The sequence below is a fragment of the Zonotrichia leucophrys genome, chromosome 8, assembly GCF_028769735.1.
Source record: "Zonotrichia leucophrys gambelii isolate GWCS_2022_RI chromosome 8, RI_Zleu_2.0, whole genome shotgun sequence".
NCBI classification, from domain to species: domain Eukaryota; kingdom Metazoa; phylum Chordata; class Aves; order Passeriformes; family Passerellidae; genus Zonotrichia; species Zonotrichia leucophrys.
The window spans coordinates 3,597,510-3,614,519 of NC_088178.1; the positions used below are offsets into that span (position 1 = coordinate 3,597,510).

At 43.8% G+C, this 17,010-nt stretch overlaps 1 protein-coding gene across 1 annotated transcript in view; it reads left to right on the forward strand.

Annotated features, from left to right (window-relative positions):
* The first annotated feature begins 807 nt into the window (after positions 1 to 807).
* The window catches only part of ABL2 (ABL proto-oncogene 2, non-receptor tyrosine kinase), a 45,288-nt gene continuing 29,085 nt past the window's right edge, over positions 808 to 17,010 (forward strand). The window contains exon 1 of the mRNA XM_064719857.1: positions 808 to 1,159. Coding sequence (XP_064575927.1) covers positions 979 to 1,159 — 181 coding nt within the window. The 5' untranslated portion in view covers positions 808 to 978. The remainder of the gene's footprint in view (positions 1,160 to 17,010) is intronic.

The following is a 17,010-nucleotide window of genomic DNA, read 5'->3' on the forward strand; positions in this document are numbered from 1 at the left end:
GGGCACACAGCCCTGGCTTTACCCTCGTGCTGCTCAGCTTTGCAGGCAAACCAGCCCGGCTGTAGCCTAAAGGGACAGTGTTGCTCAGACTGGGGCAGCCTTGAGGCCACGGCCAATGCTTGACAAAGTTCAAGAAGTATTTTGGATGACAGTCTCAGATTTGGTTCTTGGGGCTGTCCTGTGCAGGGCCAAGAGATGGACTTAAGAGGTTCTTTCCATCTCAGGAGATTCTGTGATTCTCCTGGGCTGCCCTCACGGCCAAGATGCGAGGTCTCTCCTGGGGTGACCTGGCGAGTCACCCGGGAGGCTCTTGTCCCTCAGCCCGTGCCCATGTGCATTCTTTCGCGTGCTGGTCCCCCCTGACGTGCCTTCCTGTGGCAGTGCCAAGAGATGGTACCAGACTCTTCAGGGGTGCCCAGAGACACGAAAAGGAGCAGTGGCCATAAACTAAAGCACAAGAAATTCTACCTCAGCACGACTGAGAACTCTTTACTTTGAGGGTGGCAGAGCACTGGAACAGGCTACCCAGGGAGGGCGTGGAGTCTCCCTCTCTGGAGAAATTCAAAACCCGCCTGAACGTACGTGTTCCTGTCACCTGCTCCAGGTGACCCTGCCTTGGGCCTGGCTGATCCACAGAGCTCCCTTCCAACCCAAACAATCCTGGGATTCTGCCGCGGGAGGGCGGTCTGGGCTGGGGGGGCAGCCGCCCTCCCTCTATCCCAGCTTCCCTTCCTCCCTCCCTCCTTTCCTCCCTCGCTCCCTCCCCTCCCTGGGCGGACCGGAGGCGGCTGCGGGAGCCGCTCCGTCCCCGCTCCGCCGGCGCTCTGTGGTTTAAGATGGCGGCGGGGGCTGCGGGGGCGAGCCCGTGAGCCCCAGCCCGGAGCTCCGCGGGAGCCGCCGGGACCGGCCTCGGGAGAAGCGGGACGCGCCTGCCGGGCCGGCAGCGGCGGGAGCGGCGGGATGTGAGCGCGGCCCGCCATGGGGCAGCAGGTGGGCCGCGTCGGGGAGCCGGGCGCGGGGCTCCAGCAGCAGCCGCCGCCGCAGCAGCAGCAGCAGCCGCGGGGTCTGCGGGGGAGCAGCGCGGCCAGGCCGGCGGGCCGCCGGCGGGAGGCGGCCGGGCGCTCCGCAGAGGGAGGATTCAATGTCTTCACCCAGCACGGTGAGCGGCCGGGGCGAGGGCGAAAGGGGCGCGATCGGCCTTCCTCCCCTCCCTCTTTTGTTGTGGTGGGTTTACTGGGGGAGGGGAGAGGCAGGCGGGGGGAGCGGGGCAGCCACGGCCCGGGGGATGCTCGCCCCGGCCGCCACGTCCCGGGGGATGCTCGCCTTCGCAGGAGCTTCCCCCCCACCCGCTGGAGTTGGGGATCGGGACTGCCCGGCAGCCCCGGCGGGAGCGAGGTGGCACCGCCGGGAATCGGGACCTGCGGGGTTCGGTCGCTGTCACCGCAGCGATTCCGAGCTCTGGTTTTGTTTACAAAGGTAAAGGTAACATGTGCCTTGTCCGACTGCTTGCCGAGGCGTTTGTGACTTGCCGTTGTACATTTGTGGGACTGTCTAGGTCCTGACAGAGCGAGCAATTTCGTTTTGACTGGGCTATTACAGCTGCCATCTGATTCTAGGTTGAAGTTTCTACCTCTCCACTTCTATTCTTGCTGCTATAAACCGAGACCGGAAATGTTTCATGTACACGTTTCTGTAACCTCTCTTAGAAGGACCCACACACCTTCAAATCTCCTTTGTAACCATATTTATTATTTTTTTTTTAAATATATATATACTTATTTATGCATTATGTTAAGATGTTGCCAAGTTTTGGAAGGAAAGATCAACTGAAACCTGTCTGCCTTGACAAGCATGTTGAGAGTAGATGTGCGGATGCATCTCAAATTTTAAAGACCTGAATCAGCTCTGGAGAGCTTGGCTGGCTTGGCTTTAAGCGGAGAGAGAGTTGTCAGTGTTTATAAAGTAAGGCTGCTTCTGACAGTACACGTTTTCTTTTGCTCAATAGAATGAGCTCAAGCAAAAAGATTAAGGAACGTGCAGCCAGCAGTCTAAAAGTAAATATCATCTTCTGTGACTGCTGACATGTAAGTATCTATCAAAACAAGAGCACTCCACTAAATCTGGTTCTTAAAAATCTCAGTGTTATCACAGCTTTTGAGTTCAGGGAGCAGTATCAGCTTTAAAACCAAAACAGCACATGCTTGCTGAGTGCCTGACCCACAGTTAAACTAAGAGTTATTTTATTGCAACTTCACGTTCTACTCTTTGTATCTTTGTACGTTAAAAGGCACTTTGGCTAAAACATTGCTATCACAGACTGCACACTCACAGTGTCGGACATCTCAGAAGTCATGCACATACCCCACTTCTTTCAGTGGGGTGTGTCTGAGTTTTTAGTAGCAGGGCAGAATGCTGTAGAGACTGCTGTGTACACTCCTGCTGATGTCAAACTGTCTTCTCATGCTTTGGCCAGGATGACTCTTTGGTTCCTGCTCCTACAAGGCAAGGACAGAAAGGACGTTTGGGGAAGTGCATTACAGCATGTGGGGATGTGTAGTGACTTCCCAATAACACAGTTGACACTGACTCAAGCACTTCTTTTTGTTGTTGCTGCATGTTTTGGTAGTAATTTAGTTCAGCATCCTTCTAGCTCCTCCCCACACCCTACTAAATTTTAAAGGTAGACAGTAGGGAGAATTATTTACATGTAGTGGCAGGGAAATGGAGAGGAAAAGCTTTCTGAAGCAAGCATGCACACCGAGAAGACAAATTATGTGCCCTGCCAGTCCTTCTGCTCTGTCTTCCATAGAATGAGAAACAAGAATGAGCCTGGAAGGCCAACACACTGAATAAAACTGTTCAGTGCCACATTAAAAGAACATTGCTCTGGGATAAGAGCGATGGTATCTATCAGAATAATTTCACTACTATTTATATTGCTTAGGTTATCTGCTTCAGTGCTAAGGTAATGGATGTAGCTTTACTTAGGGTCTGTACTTAGGATTGTTTTTGTTATTTTCCTTGTAGACTGTAGAGGAAGGTGTGACTTAAAAACAAGAAACAGCTTTTTATTCTGTTAGATTATGTAGAAGGGGTGGGACTTTTTGGCAACCCAGGTTTTGAGAGTTTCAGAGCAGGTTTCAAACTTCTCTTCCATCTTGGTGAATGCCTCAGCTGTGTTAAATTGTTTCCTGATTCCATTCACATTTTAGTAGGAATGAGTTAACAAGTCAATATTAATAATCTGTAGCAAATGCTGATAAAGTTGGGTACCTTTTTAATTACTTGTCTTGGGCAAAAACTGAAATGCATATAATGTTCCTAAATCTGGAGTTCACTTCCTTTGTCAGAAAACTGTTTCCTGTGATCCTGACTCTCCTTGTCTAAGGGAATTTTTTATCATCAACTTGTATTCTTATTTTTCATTTAATGACCTTGCTCTCCTGTTTTACTTAGCCAGCAGCAAGCCAGGTTTTCTTTAAGTGAGTCATATGCTTCTGCTGCTGAGATGCTCTGGTTGCTGGTGGTGTTACTTGATCCAGATGCCTCTTTTCTGGTAACTTCCTTCTGAACTCCACCTTCCATCCTGTTTCTGGGACATGTATTCACAGTGTATGGAAAGTGATGGCAAAAGCACAGGATTGTGGGTTAGCACTCTTGGACCAGTGGCTAAAGCAGCCAGTCACAGGATGGGGCTGGATTTTCTCCCTTCCTATGGATGTGAAGAAGACAACCTGTTTATAAATCCCTACCTCATGTTGGCAGCTTTCCTACCACATTGTGCCAGCAGCAAACCTTGCCGAGTGCTCCTGCCAGGCTTCATTTTGAGGGGTTGCTTCTTCTGGATTGTTTATGAAAAGGATGGAAATAAACAATGTTTTCAGCCTCAGACCTGTTTTGCTACAGGATTTTGAAGAGCAGTTTGACTCAAATGGATGAAGATTAAAACCCTCTTTGCTAAGCTACTGGAAATCTGAGACAAACATTTTCACCCAGCTGATTTGAACCATAGATGTCCTTGAGAATCAAGAGATTGAGTAGAGCCAGTCTGTCCCATGATTATTTGCTGGGTTATGGTTTGTGTGGCAGAAGCTCTACAGGAGAGGCACTTGGAACAAAGAATTTGAGGATGTTTTCTGGAAAGAGCAAGGGATCTGCACTGTGGCTCCCCACTATTCCATCATGAGAACAGACACCTGGGCTGCTGGGGCTCTCAGCTCACTGTGGTATTGAGTTCTGTGTGTGACATTGAGCAGAAAACTCCTAAGCAAGCTGATACCCTCATGTGATTCCATTAGTTATGGAGTTCTCCAGGATGCAAGAAGATAATAATGGAATTTGCAATCTTCTGCAGTTAGCCCTTTAAAGCACCCCTTTGTGAGCATTGCTGGCATGTTGTCAGTGACTCACAGAAGCAGGCTGGGGATTGTAAGCATGCTGGTTGCTGTTGGTGTAGTAGGAAGGGTGAGTGTGAACATGAGGATTGTACAAACTGGTGCTGCCACGTGCACTCCACTGGAACTCACGAGTGCCACAGCTCGAGAGGGAAGAGCTGCAGTGAGCAGAAGTACAACCAAATTCTTGCAGATCAGTGCAACCAGCAAAGACAAGAAGTGCTTGCACTACAGAGTGAGCTTTCCCTTCTGGAGAAGGACCAGGAGAGTGAAGAGGGAAGTCAGTTATCTCCTTACCCTTTCAGAAATGTGTTTGAGGAAAGGGGAACAAGCAACAACAACCAACAACTTCCAAGCTGCACGGACTCTACTGAGCTGCTTTGACCTTTGAACACTGACACTTGTAATTTTCTTTCAGAAGAGCACTGATAACAGCCTCCTGTACCAAGATACTCTTTGGAATGGTGTTAGCATGCTTTTCATCTCCAAAAAGACTTGCTGAGTGTTGTAGAGCACATACTGCAGGAAAATCAGATTATTTAAATCCTGGCTGGGAAGCCTTTGCAATACCTGTTTGCAATACTGCTGCAGTTGCCTTGGTGATATATTTTGGGGTAGTGGAAGGCTCTGCCACACTTGAGCTTTTGATCCAGCAGGCACAGGACATTTGTTCCCTGTTTTGTTTTCTAGAGGAGGAGTTTAGCAACCTTTTATTATGTGCATCAAGGTCAGGCTAGATAAGCCTATACTTTTAAAAATAAAATTATCATTAAAGCTCCCCTAAGGCAGTCAGAGTGCTATGACACATGATAAAAACATTCTAAAATAGGAAGAAGCATAAATAACACTGTCCCTTTGAAATTCTGAAACTGAAAAGCTGGATAGAGGAAAATGGAAAGAAGGAGAGAAAATAGGGTCAGTTTAACAACTGCACTTTGTGGGCTGCCTAAAATGTTCTTTATTCTTCATCCCAGTGAAATGCAGCAAGCTCAGGCCAGAGCTACTTGCCCACAGACTTTCCTGTCAGTAAATGCCCTGTGCAGATGGAATATAATCACTGTATTCAGTGCCTGGCTTTTTGTACTGTAAATCAGAAATCTTGTGGGACCACAATGTATAAATAACTCTTAACTAATTATTTGGGGAATAAAGGACAGTTCAGCTGAGTGTCTAGGGGAACATCCCTTGTAGAACATGAATTTGTAGGCGTGTTCTCTATTGCATCCTTCTCCATGATATCTAAATTATTCCTGCAGATCCATTGCATTAAATATTGATTTTTATACCTTGTGTTAAGCTGGGATTTTTCTGTAATGAATTTTGCAAAAGACAGGAGGCTACCAGCTGGAAGGGACAATATAATACTGACTACTGATCTAATTCTTTTCACATAGGCAGGGAACACAGTCTGAAGAAGGTAAGACTGAAATGAAGTTACCTCAAAATTTTTTTACTCAGAATCAACTTAAAAATCAAATTTCAAAGCCCAGACATATCTCTAACTTCTCAGTTCTCCCCAAGTAGCAGATGGTGTGGTACAAGTTGTTCTAGCAATATTTCACAAACTTGCTATTGCTTGCAAGTGCAATGTTTTGCAAAAAAAAATTTGTGGGATTTTTTTTGGAATTAAGGACATGGCCAAGTGAACAAATCGGTGGGAAATGAACAGGGACACTACAAACAAATTACTGCAAGTGTCTTAAACCATCCTATTTTAATCTAGTGGCATCACCAGCTCACAGAATTAGAGTGGAGAGAGTTGGACTGTCTCCTGGAGATGCTCTAGCAGGCTTGGCTTCAGGAATATTTCATGGCTGGTGCTTATTGCGGATTCTGGGACAGTAAGAAAACCATGTTTTCTCTGTGTTCAGGAGGAGTGACCTGCTCTGTGACCCACTGCAGCATATATCGTGTTTGTTTGTTCCTAAAGCAGGCCAGTCCTTGCCCAAGTCAAGCTGTACTTGTAGATCTTTGTTTTACAGCTAAAGCCAGAGATCCTTAGCATGATTTATTCTAGCTCATTTCTCTTAGTTGTCACAACTTAATGTTTCCAGGATACTTACTATCCATAAACTGCCTTCTAAGTACTGCTGACAGCTGGCTGATTTACAGCCTTAAGAAACTATCAAAATCCAGCTAATACAAACCAAGAACTCTGTACTCACTCCAGTAGGGATGAGTGGGGAAGTTGTTCAAAGTAGCAGAGCTGGGTTTTGTGTGGTGGCTGGCAGAGCTCATTTTCACCTGGTTGTGTTTCAGGGATGGATGGATGAGCACAGCCCAAAGCCTCAGGTGCACCCTGTGTCCAGCCTGGTGTCCCAGATCCCCAGTCCGTTGGCTGTGCTTCAGCAGCCTGGAACTGCAGTGCCACAAGGCTTGCAGTGCCAGTGGCCCCAGGGCTGGCTCTGCAGTCAATCTGCAATGGAGGCACAGAATTTCCTCCTTAGCAGCCTTCAGCACAGTATTGACTGGTACAGAAATATTTCTCTGGGTTGTTGGGGCAGCCTCTTTCCCTCCCCACAGCAAGAAAGAAAACTTGTGCTGAGGTGCAGCAGCACTGACTTGCTGGCTCTGAGGTCACGGTTTTCTCACCTTACTGCATCATCCTTCACATTTCTCTGGCTTTGTGGTTATGAAATACTTTATTTTAAAGTATTTCTTTGGGTATTACCCATAGAGATTGTTCTCTCTGGAATAGGTGGCACTTACAAAACCATTGAGGCTTCCTGTTGGTAACGCTGCAAACCACAACAACAAAGCTTCGTTCTGTTACCCATTTCTGCTTAGGAAGTTGCCTGTGCTTTGTGGGCTCTCTGTAGAGACATGAGCATCTCTCACTATGATTACTTGCCTGTAGCTGGGTGTAAATTAACTTTTTAATAGGTGGCTTTCAGTACCAGTTAATTCAGCAGAACAATTTAAAAAAGAAACCAGCCCTGAAATAACTTTGCCTTTTTTGAAGGGGAGACAAAGACCTACAGAAATACTTCACTAAAAATTAAATTAGTTTTATTTCAATCTTCTGGTGCTCTTTAGAGGTCTGTTAAACATACTTCTTCTTTTTCAAGAATTTCCTCTCCTCTTCTACCATTAACCTTAGAATCTTAATCTTACTAAGAGACTTAATTAAAAATAACTACATGTATTAATAAACATGGAGCTTCACTTACATTAATTTGAAAATTTTCTGTGACAATAGTGATGCAAGAATTGGGACTACAGTTATGTAAGAAAAGTAGCTCTTAAATGAAGGAACACTCATTTTTCTATAGGACAGCATGCCTCATCCTTTCATTTATAATGCTGCTGAGTTGGATCTTGGCCTCTTTCCTGGTTTATTTGATGTTTTCTTGGCTTTATTATTTATTATAAGTGAAAAGGATGTAGCTGCTTCTTGTTATAAGCTATATATGGCAAAGGCATAGGAACCATCTCCTGCTGCTTTTGGGTCAAGTTAGCAATTGAATTATAGGATAAGAGGATGAGAACATTCTGGATTTGTGACTCTGTGCACCTCCATGTCCATTTCTCCTTTGTTTCTCTAGTGATAATCCCAACAACAAAGCATCAACCATGTCTTGGCTATTCCTGTTTGTTGTCATCTCAGCTGAGATCAGCACCATGGCTAATTTTGAAACAGGTTTCAGGCTTCCTTCTGGTTGAAAGAAATTATGTGAATCTTGGCTAAATTATATAAATATTAGACATTTTGGAGCATGTAGCATAAACTATGAGGTGTTCCTGTTTTTCAGATTGTGTTTTCAGTTAGACTCATTTTTTTCAAAAAGTGAACAGCAGAGAGTGGTGCTCCTCAGCAAACACACCAAAACCTACAGGAACTGCAAAGTGAAGAGACATTTCCCCATCACAGATCTGGCCTGGGCTAGGAGCTTGTTTAAATATTATCATATCCAAGTAGATTGCTATTACTTCCTACATTAACCCTAAATATCAGAGATCTAAAAGGTGTTTACAGAGCACAGATCTGTTTTCTAGACAAAACCCCCAAATATTTGTACATTTGAATTTCATATCCCCTGGATTGTGAAGATAACCCTTCAAACCCAAGCTGGAGTGTAAATGAATATAATGAGGCCTTCCTTAGGCTGCAAGGTCAGCTCAGTTTCTCCAGATGATTTCCAAGCCTTGGCTGCTCAGGGTTGCTTTTGCTAACCAGCAGTGTCACAGAGTTAACAAGACTGTTCAGTTTTGCTGCTGCTATTCAGAAACCCGTGGGAGGCTGCACGACTGATGAGAATATCAATTTTGGGCTGCTGCTTAGGGAAGCCAAGAGCAGAAGTAGAGCTAAGGTACAGCTGTAATGGTATTTGTGAAAATTGCTTAATAATAGAAGGAAATTGGAAAGATTATTTAGATTAGCCTTAAAGGGTTTTTTAAAAAAAGAAATTTTAAAGTGTTATTTCCCACCCAGCAATCTGTCAAAACTGGCCAATTAATGAAAGTGTACTGCTCTTTAGCAGTAAAAAAAGCCTTTTTATGCCAATCTTTTAAAAATTGATACAAATTGGGTCATCTAGGAAGAAGGAAATGCACTCTAAGAAATGTGAATAACCTTGAAGGTGTTTTGAACAGTGACCTAGCTTCCTTCTTCCAGTAGGTCACTGGGTGCAGCAGAACTCAAGGTCATACAGGCCTGACTGGTTTGCACAAACATGGACTTAATGCTTGTGTTTAATGCAATTTTTTCTTAGAAGACAAGTTTGAATTGTAAGGCTTTTTCTATGTTCACCATTCCCTTCAGTACAAGAAAAAGAAACAGCATCCATTGTCTGAGAGCTGATTTGTGGTTCATTTTGTCTTGTAAGTTAAGTTTTTTCATCTATAAACTGACAAATAAATGTCAGTCTAATAAGTGGCACCTCTCAGGCTCAGTTCCTAGATTCTAAAGTTAAAATAGGGAGTTTTTACAACTTGAACTGTGAATTGCTGAATGTCCTTTGTGTGCTTTTTGGAATATTGTTGTTTTTAATAAGAGTGTTGGTAAAGTTGCTCTCGCAGTGGCACCTTGATCAAGTTATAAAGGCTGGGCTGGAGGTGGGACCTTGAACAGGTGCTCTGAAAGTGCTTTTTTTTTGATTATTTTATGATGATATCTCTCAATTCTGGTTTGTTTTCAAACCTGCTTTTCACTGACCTGAATGGCATCAAGTTAGCCTGATGAGCTTTATCATTTGTGGCAGTAAAATAGAAATTAAAACTAAAATAGTGAGAGCCACCTCTCTGCAGGATTCCTGTGCTCTCCTCTCGTGCCTGGGAAGAGGAGCAGGGATTGGGGAGGTTCTGGCATCTCTTTGAGGCAGGGAGAGGCCTGGGCTTGGGGAGGGATGAGCAGGGCTGAGGGATCAATAGCACTGTGGAACCTGTGCTCTGGCCTCATTACTCACTGGAGCACAGCAAATACTTCTGCACTGCTCATCAATTGTGTGCTCATTATTCAGGGTTGTGTTTGTTGGGTCTACAGCATTTGATGTTGGAATAAATAGAGAAAGCAGAGGGACTTTATGATGTTAAAAAGCCTTTATCTACAGAGGATCCTTAGAATAAATAGGGAAATGGTAAGGTTTTGTAGTGTTAGTGTTTCAAGTTGTATTTAGCCTTTTTTTTTTAAATTCAGGATCTTGACCCTGGGATATAAGGTTTGAAGCATAGATGTGGGGAAGGGGCTGATTTTTCATGTTAGAAGAAACTGTAATATTTTTTTTTACTAATTAATACATTTGAGTCCAATATTAACTACAGAAGAACAACAAGCCAATTTTTAATATTTTTTTTCTTCCAGAGGTGCATTAGATGCCTTGGGATTGCTTTGCCCACTCAGTAGGTGCCCAAATGCTGATTGGAGTGGCTTGGCCTGCCATAGCTATCCCAAGGGATAAAAATCCAGCAGATTGAACCCTTGTTACACCCTCTTTGTTACAAAATGTTTTCACTGTTAGGTCATCATAAATAAATCTATTTGAGTTTTTTAGGGGTAAAATGTACTTAAAGAAGGCACTGTCCTCTAAATCAGACTAATTGTTTGTGTGGTAATTCTTGCACTTAGTTAGAAATACAGATGTGCTTTAAAAAGTTGAATTAGACCACAGGGTTTATGTCTGTCAAAGCTGAGGTTGGCTATAGTTTTGTGCAGAAATTCAAATTCTTGTTTTGAATATGCCTGTATATTCAAATGTATGCCTGTAATATTCCATCTCCTGTGTTGTCAGAGGGTTGAGCTGCATTTGGCTCAGACCCTTGGCACGTGCCTTCCTTTCCATGCACACACAGGCACGGTGACAGCAGAGGCACAGGGACATTCTCTGTGTGCCATGGCAGCATTTCTGCTCAATAAAACTCCTTGGTTCTCATTTCCTGCTCGGTGGCAAAGCCTGGAGCTGCCCCTAGGTGCAGCCTGGCTCTGGAATAAAGCTCAGCTGGGCTCCCGGTGCCTGCTCTGCCCCAGGTGGGGGCTCGGTGTAAACTCTGAAATTTTCAGCTAACAAGGGAGAAGGATTGATCTCAGCTGCTCGTTCCGAACGCTGTTTCAGCCTGCCACGAGAGGGTGCTCCAATGCCTTCACTTATCCCTTGCTAAAAGGTTTTTTCCACTAAGAAAAGTGGGGTGTGTTATTTAACATTACCGTGTTACAGTGCAGCGCTTTAAGTAAGGGTTGGGTTATGAAAGCAGGCAGGACCCACACAGCAAAAGGCAGATGTGGCTGTATTAAGATGTAACAATACATGTTTATTTTGTTTTTGCCATTAAGAGCTGGGCTGTTTCCCTTTTAGTTGTTTTGTTTCTGTTGGGCTTTATCCTAAGTTAACTTCATCTGCCAGCAAGGGAAGTTTCCCAACTTGTTTATGTGCAAGCATGCAGACAGCTTTCGTGCATGAAAGGACATTAAATCTGATACTTTTGCTAGGTAATCTGAGCACTCAAATTAAGAATCACTTCTCTTTGCTTCTGTGCACTTCTCATCTGTAAAATTACAATTATGCTTGCTTGGTTTATGGAGCTGTTTAGACTTAATTTTGGCACAAACAAACCCAGGAAAGCTGTCTGCAGGCTAAATTAAATGTTCAGTCATACACTCGTGTCTCATCCTGTAGGCTTTGGAGAAATGTGTTTGTTGTGGCTCTAGCCTGTATTTCAAAACATTTGTGGTGTAGTAATAGGTCCAAGGGAAGGGTAATGTTTGTATTAATTGTTGGACTTGAAAAGGAATCCCAAAGCACTGCACTTTGCTCAGTGTTATCTCTCAAATATCCATAAAGAGACTGAAGCTCCAGTGAATTAAAAGAGAGGGAGAACTGTGGAGTAATGGCTTTGGCTGCCCAGCAGTGGGGAAATGCAAAGGGAATTGCAGTGAAGCATTCGTGCACTTGGGCTGGTGCCTGGGAAACAGGATCTCTGCAAGGACACCCCAAACCTGGTGTTAAGGGCAGGTAATTACCAAAACATAAAATCACCTGACACAGCAGTGGGGTTAGCCATTGGCTGCTGAGTTGTTACACTAAACTGGGATGCAGGTGTGTTTTTCTAAAAGTCATGTGTTAATACAAGCCAGTGAAAGGCCATGCTGAAAGAAACTCATTAATCAGTCCTAAACCAGACTCCTACCAAGGAGATATGTAAACCTGTTTAAAATGCAACCTAGGCAGGCTTCCTCTCTTGCATACTCTCATGCAAAAGCAGAGGCATGACTTCTGGCATGCTGTAGATGCCCTTTTATTCTCCCACAAACTCTCCTAACTTGCTACAAAGTTGAGATCTTAGGTGCATTTCAGCCTTGGCATCTGGTTTATTACATCCTCCCATCTGTTCTTCCTCTCACAGAAAAATACTCTTCATCACACAGTTACCCCCTGAGCTGCAGGGAGGTGGGCTTGTAATGTTTGAAACCTAATAAAGGCTGTTAGGCAAACATCACCTCAGTTCACAGTTAGTAGAGAAGTGGGCTTTAGTACATAGAATTTGCTGTTTTCATACACCAAAGTGAAGGCTGCAACTCCAAGGATTGCTCCTGTGCTTTCAGAAATTAGATAGTGGCCCTGTGTTGGGAACAAGTGTCATTCCATGGACAATATGTGTGACATGAGGGTGCTTGAGGTTTAAGGGGAAACAGAATTGAATGTCCAGGAATTTATGCTGGTGACTAAGCAGGAAGAAAAATTCCCTTTCCTCAGAGCATTTAGCATTCTTACTCAGCTGGTGTCTTATTTGGAGCCATATCTATTCTGAAAATGAGACAGGTGATGCACAATGTCTTTCTCTCTGACTGTGTGCTCCTAATTTGTTCCCAAATTCTTTGGCTTTGCTGACAAAAGGTGTCAGCTCTAGAACAGGAATACAGACGTGCAGGAACTGGAGAAAATAGCTTCTCCCTATGAAGGTACCATCTCTCTGTCTCTCTCCATATATATACACACATATATATAAGATACTAGCATGAGGAAAAATCTCTGCAGTTAGGAAAACTATTTTCCACAACAGTTAACTTTATTTTTTTTTTTTTTTGTCACTGGCAGAGTAGTCAGTTTATAAAAGAAAGACTATTTGGTCACACAGATAAGTGAGGCATGAGCACACAAGATGGTTTATGCAGCACATCTCTAGCAGGACTATGGATGCAACACCCTTTCCAAGTTTTTCCAAGTTTGACTATAGAGGCTTTCTTTTATGCTTTGCCCCATGGCAGGTTTTTTAACCTTTTTTGATGCTTGAACTCAAAGCTGTTTATTTTAATCCTACTTCATTAGTGTGAGTAAGAGTAGGAGTTTTTGTTTAGGCAACATCAGTAGTTGGGACAGTAGCTGTTTTCAGAGTCTTTCATGACTTTGATTGAAAGTGTTATTTATTAGTTAGATAGAAAGTGCAATACTCAGTGTGAAGGTTTTGTAATGAAAGAGCTTTCATTACAAAACCTTCACACTGAGTATTGCACTTTAGGAAGGATCACTGATCAACACCAACTTGAGTCCTGCTCTGCCATAGCTTCCAGATATTTAGGAAATTACTTTTGCTTTGCTTTAGACCTCCTTCATAGCACAAATTTATCCTACTACTCTGTAGGGCTGTCAAAAGAATAAAATACCAAAACTGCAGACACTCGATATATCAAGTGCTACAAAAATATCCTGTGTAGTATCAAGCCATAATATTAGCATGCCCTGACTGAGAATGTTGTGTGGGCTGTGAATTTAATGTGTCTGAGAATAGGCATTTACTGCTGGGTAGAGCCTGGTTAGCAGCAGTGAGAGGAGTCACCCACAAAGCAGGTACAGCCCCAGCAGAGGTCTGGCATTTAATACATCCTCCTGCTCTTCCATCCTTTCATTGCTCATAAAACATTTCAGCAAAAATTGTGGATCTTACTGTTTAGTTACCTGAGCAGGGGAGATGGTTACCTGCTAGAGAGCTTGGAAATAAATCTTACTAGAATTCATATTCTCAGTGGAAAAACATCATTGCCTCTTGTGACAAATCTAGAAAGCAATGATCCAGATTTAGCAAACCTCACAGTTTGGGATGAAATACTCATGCTGCTGTTTCCTGACTGCCTCTTGACTAAAAAGAAAATCAGTGGGTGGCAGGTGAGCCCTCTCAACTTTGTATGGTAGCCCTCATGCAACTTTAAATCTGAAAAAAAAGGTGCCTGCACACCTCATTGCGAGGAGGAATGCCTGGTCCTTGCCTCCAGAGACAGCTGCACAGCCAGCACATGTGTCTGCACCATGATCCCACCCCAAAGCTCCAGACAAAAGCAGGAGAGGAATCCCAACAGCTGCAGAAGGTTCAGTTTATGAACCTTAATTAGGGTTAGGAGGTGGTGGAGGTGTTTCTTTTCATAATTGTCTAGTGTTGCTTGGAAGGGCTCCAAATCCCCGTTCAGGTTGTCAGGGTAATGTGTCTTCACAGGGGAAGAGTTCTGAGCCTGTGTGAGTGCCACATCCCTCTAAAAATACAGAATGCTTTTATGGACCAGGGGGTTTTTCTGTGCCCTACCAGGGTGCTCTTGGTTCTCCTTCCTCTTTTCCCCTGCCCAAGTCACACATGTTTTTGCACAGCCTCATTTTTCCACTTGTGTTTTTCCTTTGAGAGGAGGGTACCACCCTTGCAGCTCTTATGACATTGGCAAAACTCCCACAAAAACTGGTTTGAGTCCTCCACACCCAGACCTGGTTATTTTTCCTCATCAGTTTAAAGGAAAAACCTGTATTTTATGTATTTGTCTTAGATTACAGCAGCCACCTTCATGCACTAAAAACAAAGCCAAGACTGTCAGTTTTCTATTTTACCTGTTTTTCTATTTTACCTGTCATCATGTAGGATGCCCTACCCTTGCTTTAGAAACAGAATCATTAGACTCTCATATTTTGAGTAACTTAGTTTCAACCCTGCTTCTACAGCATGTATCTTTTGTATGAAGCCTGTTGTAAATAATCTGCTTGTAATATTCACAATACATAATTTCTAAAAGATTGACTAGGAATTTTCAAAATAAGAGGAGTAGTTTGGGGGTTTTTTGGTTGGTTGGTTGGTTAGGTTTTTCCCCCTGTGATAGGGAGGAGTTATAAGTTGATCTAGGAAGTACCTGATCTCAAAGTAAAGTTTTACAGGATATTGCCTACTTGTATCCTAGACATCTGAATAGCAATGTGATAAGGCTGAATGGATGGAAACTTGTCATAAGAGACCAATATTTGTGCCCAAAGAATCTAATTCTGCCAATGAATCTGTTAGTCTGGTTTTGTAGTAATTAGGAATGAAGTTCAGAATCTGGTTCTGCCAATGAATCTGTTAGTCTGGTTTTGTAGAAATTAGGAATGAAGTTCTTCCCCTGGTAATCTTTCACTGCATTTCCATCAGACCCAATTCAGATGTGGCAGTTTTACTGAGCAGGCACGTTTGACGTTGCTGGGAAGAGGAGAACCATCCCAGATTAGTCAGTCCTTCTGAGGGCTGATTCCCCTCACTGCATTTGCTCACAGCTATTTGATGTTTGCCATTACTCAGTCTCTGGCGTCAGAGCACAAGGTGTGACCCTGTGTGTTTAAGTCACTGATCTTTTTAGAGAAAAAAAATCAAAATCTTGCTTTATGCAGGTCCCTGCTGGATGTTCTCCAGGCTCTCATTTTTTGTCTATCAGTCATTGATTTGGGTGCTGTTCAGAGGCTTTCCCTTTTTGGGGCACTATTCATGATGAAAGCATGACCTTAAGGGGTGTTGGTCCCACAGCCTCTGCTGATGCATCGTGCTGGAACTTCAGCATCCTTGCTGGAGGAACTTAGTGTGCAGGGTGCTTCCAGTTTACACCTCTTGGGTCAGTTTATCAGGGACTGATCATAAAGGCTTTTAAAAAATTGAACATGGTTATGCATGTGTGGTGTGTTTTAGACTTAGAGACTTAGCTCCCAAAGCAATAAGTCGTCCATATTTCCTTGCCTCGCTATTTTTGACAGTTTTGGCACTTGCTCAGCTCTATAACCTATCCAGGTTACTTCCAAGCAGCAGCAGCTCTGTCACATTGACTTTTAAGTGCTTAAAGTAGCTTGAAAATAGTGAGAAGACAGTTTCTGGCAGTGATGTAGATGAACAGGAAACATGTCATTAATTCTAAAGACCCTTCAAATAACTTTCAAATATTAATTAGCTCCTGTTTCTTCTAAGCAAAGTCCTTCTAAGCTAAAAACCCATTTTAAACCTGAAGCACAGCAGCTTTCAGTCAGGAGTTAATGGGATCTGCCTCTGGATGCTCCATGGCTTGCCAAGGAGCAGCTCCTGGGCTGAGGCATGACTTGGAGTTTGCCTCAAGGGTACTTTTTCCAAAGAAATTTGCAAATGAAGTACCAATCACAGCAGCTTGGAATTCCAGAAGAGAGCTGCCCTGAAGGGCAGGTTTAGTGGCCTCTCCAGAAGCTGGCAGTGGCTGACTGGCTTGTAGTAAATAAGGGGTGTCCATAAGGGTGGGGTAGAGAAGCCCTTGGCTGGAAACAGGATCTGCATGGGATGGTGAATGTTTTGCTTTCTCACTACTCTACTGAGGAGAGCTGTGGTCATTTAAATATCTTCAAAATACAGCATTGCCATAGGTAACTGCTGTAAGTAGTAGAAATGAAACTGAAAGATCTCCCAAGCTGCCAAAAGCTTTGGAGTGGCTTTAACTTCCAGTACCTGGACAAAAGACAGTAGACAGGATCCCTTTGCTGTAAGAGGCTGAGTCAGAGTGAGTACAAATTCACCATGAGTTTTGGTAGCTTGAGTAGCTGATTTCGAGCAGTTTGTACTTTGTGAGGCTCAAGAGAGAATGTTTTGAGAGGAGCTGCCTGTTGTCTTGGGATTTCCAACTTCAAGACAGCACCTGGTGTGCTGGTAGAGCCCAGCAGTGAGCCCTGATCCCCCTTTGTGTGCCTGGGTCCTGCAGGGATACAATACAGCCCTGTGTAACCCAAGCAGTCAGCTGTCTGACAGCCAATACAGGCCAGCAACAACTGGGAATGTTTTTCTGTGGAGTGGGAGGAAGAAGGAATGAGATGGAACTCTGTCGAATTACAAAAAAGAAAATATCTCAATTGAGCAAGAGAAAGGGACCTTTCTTGGCCTTTCAGACCAGAAG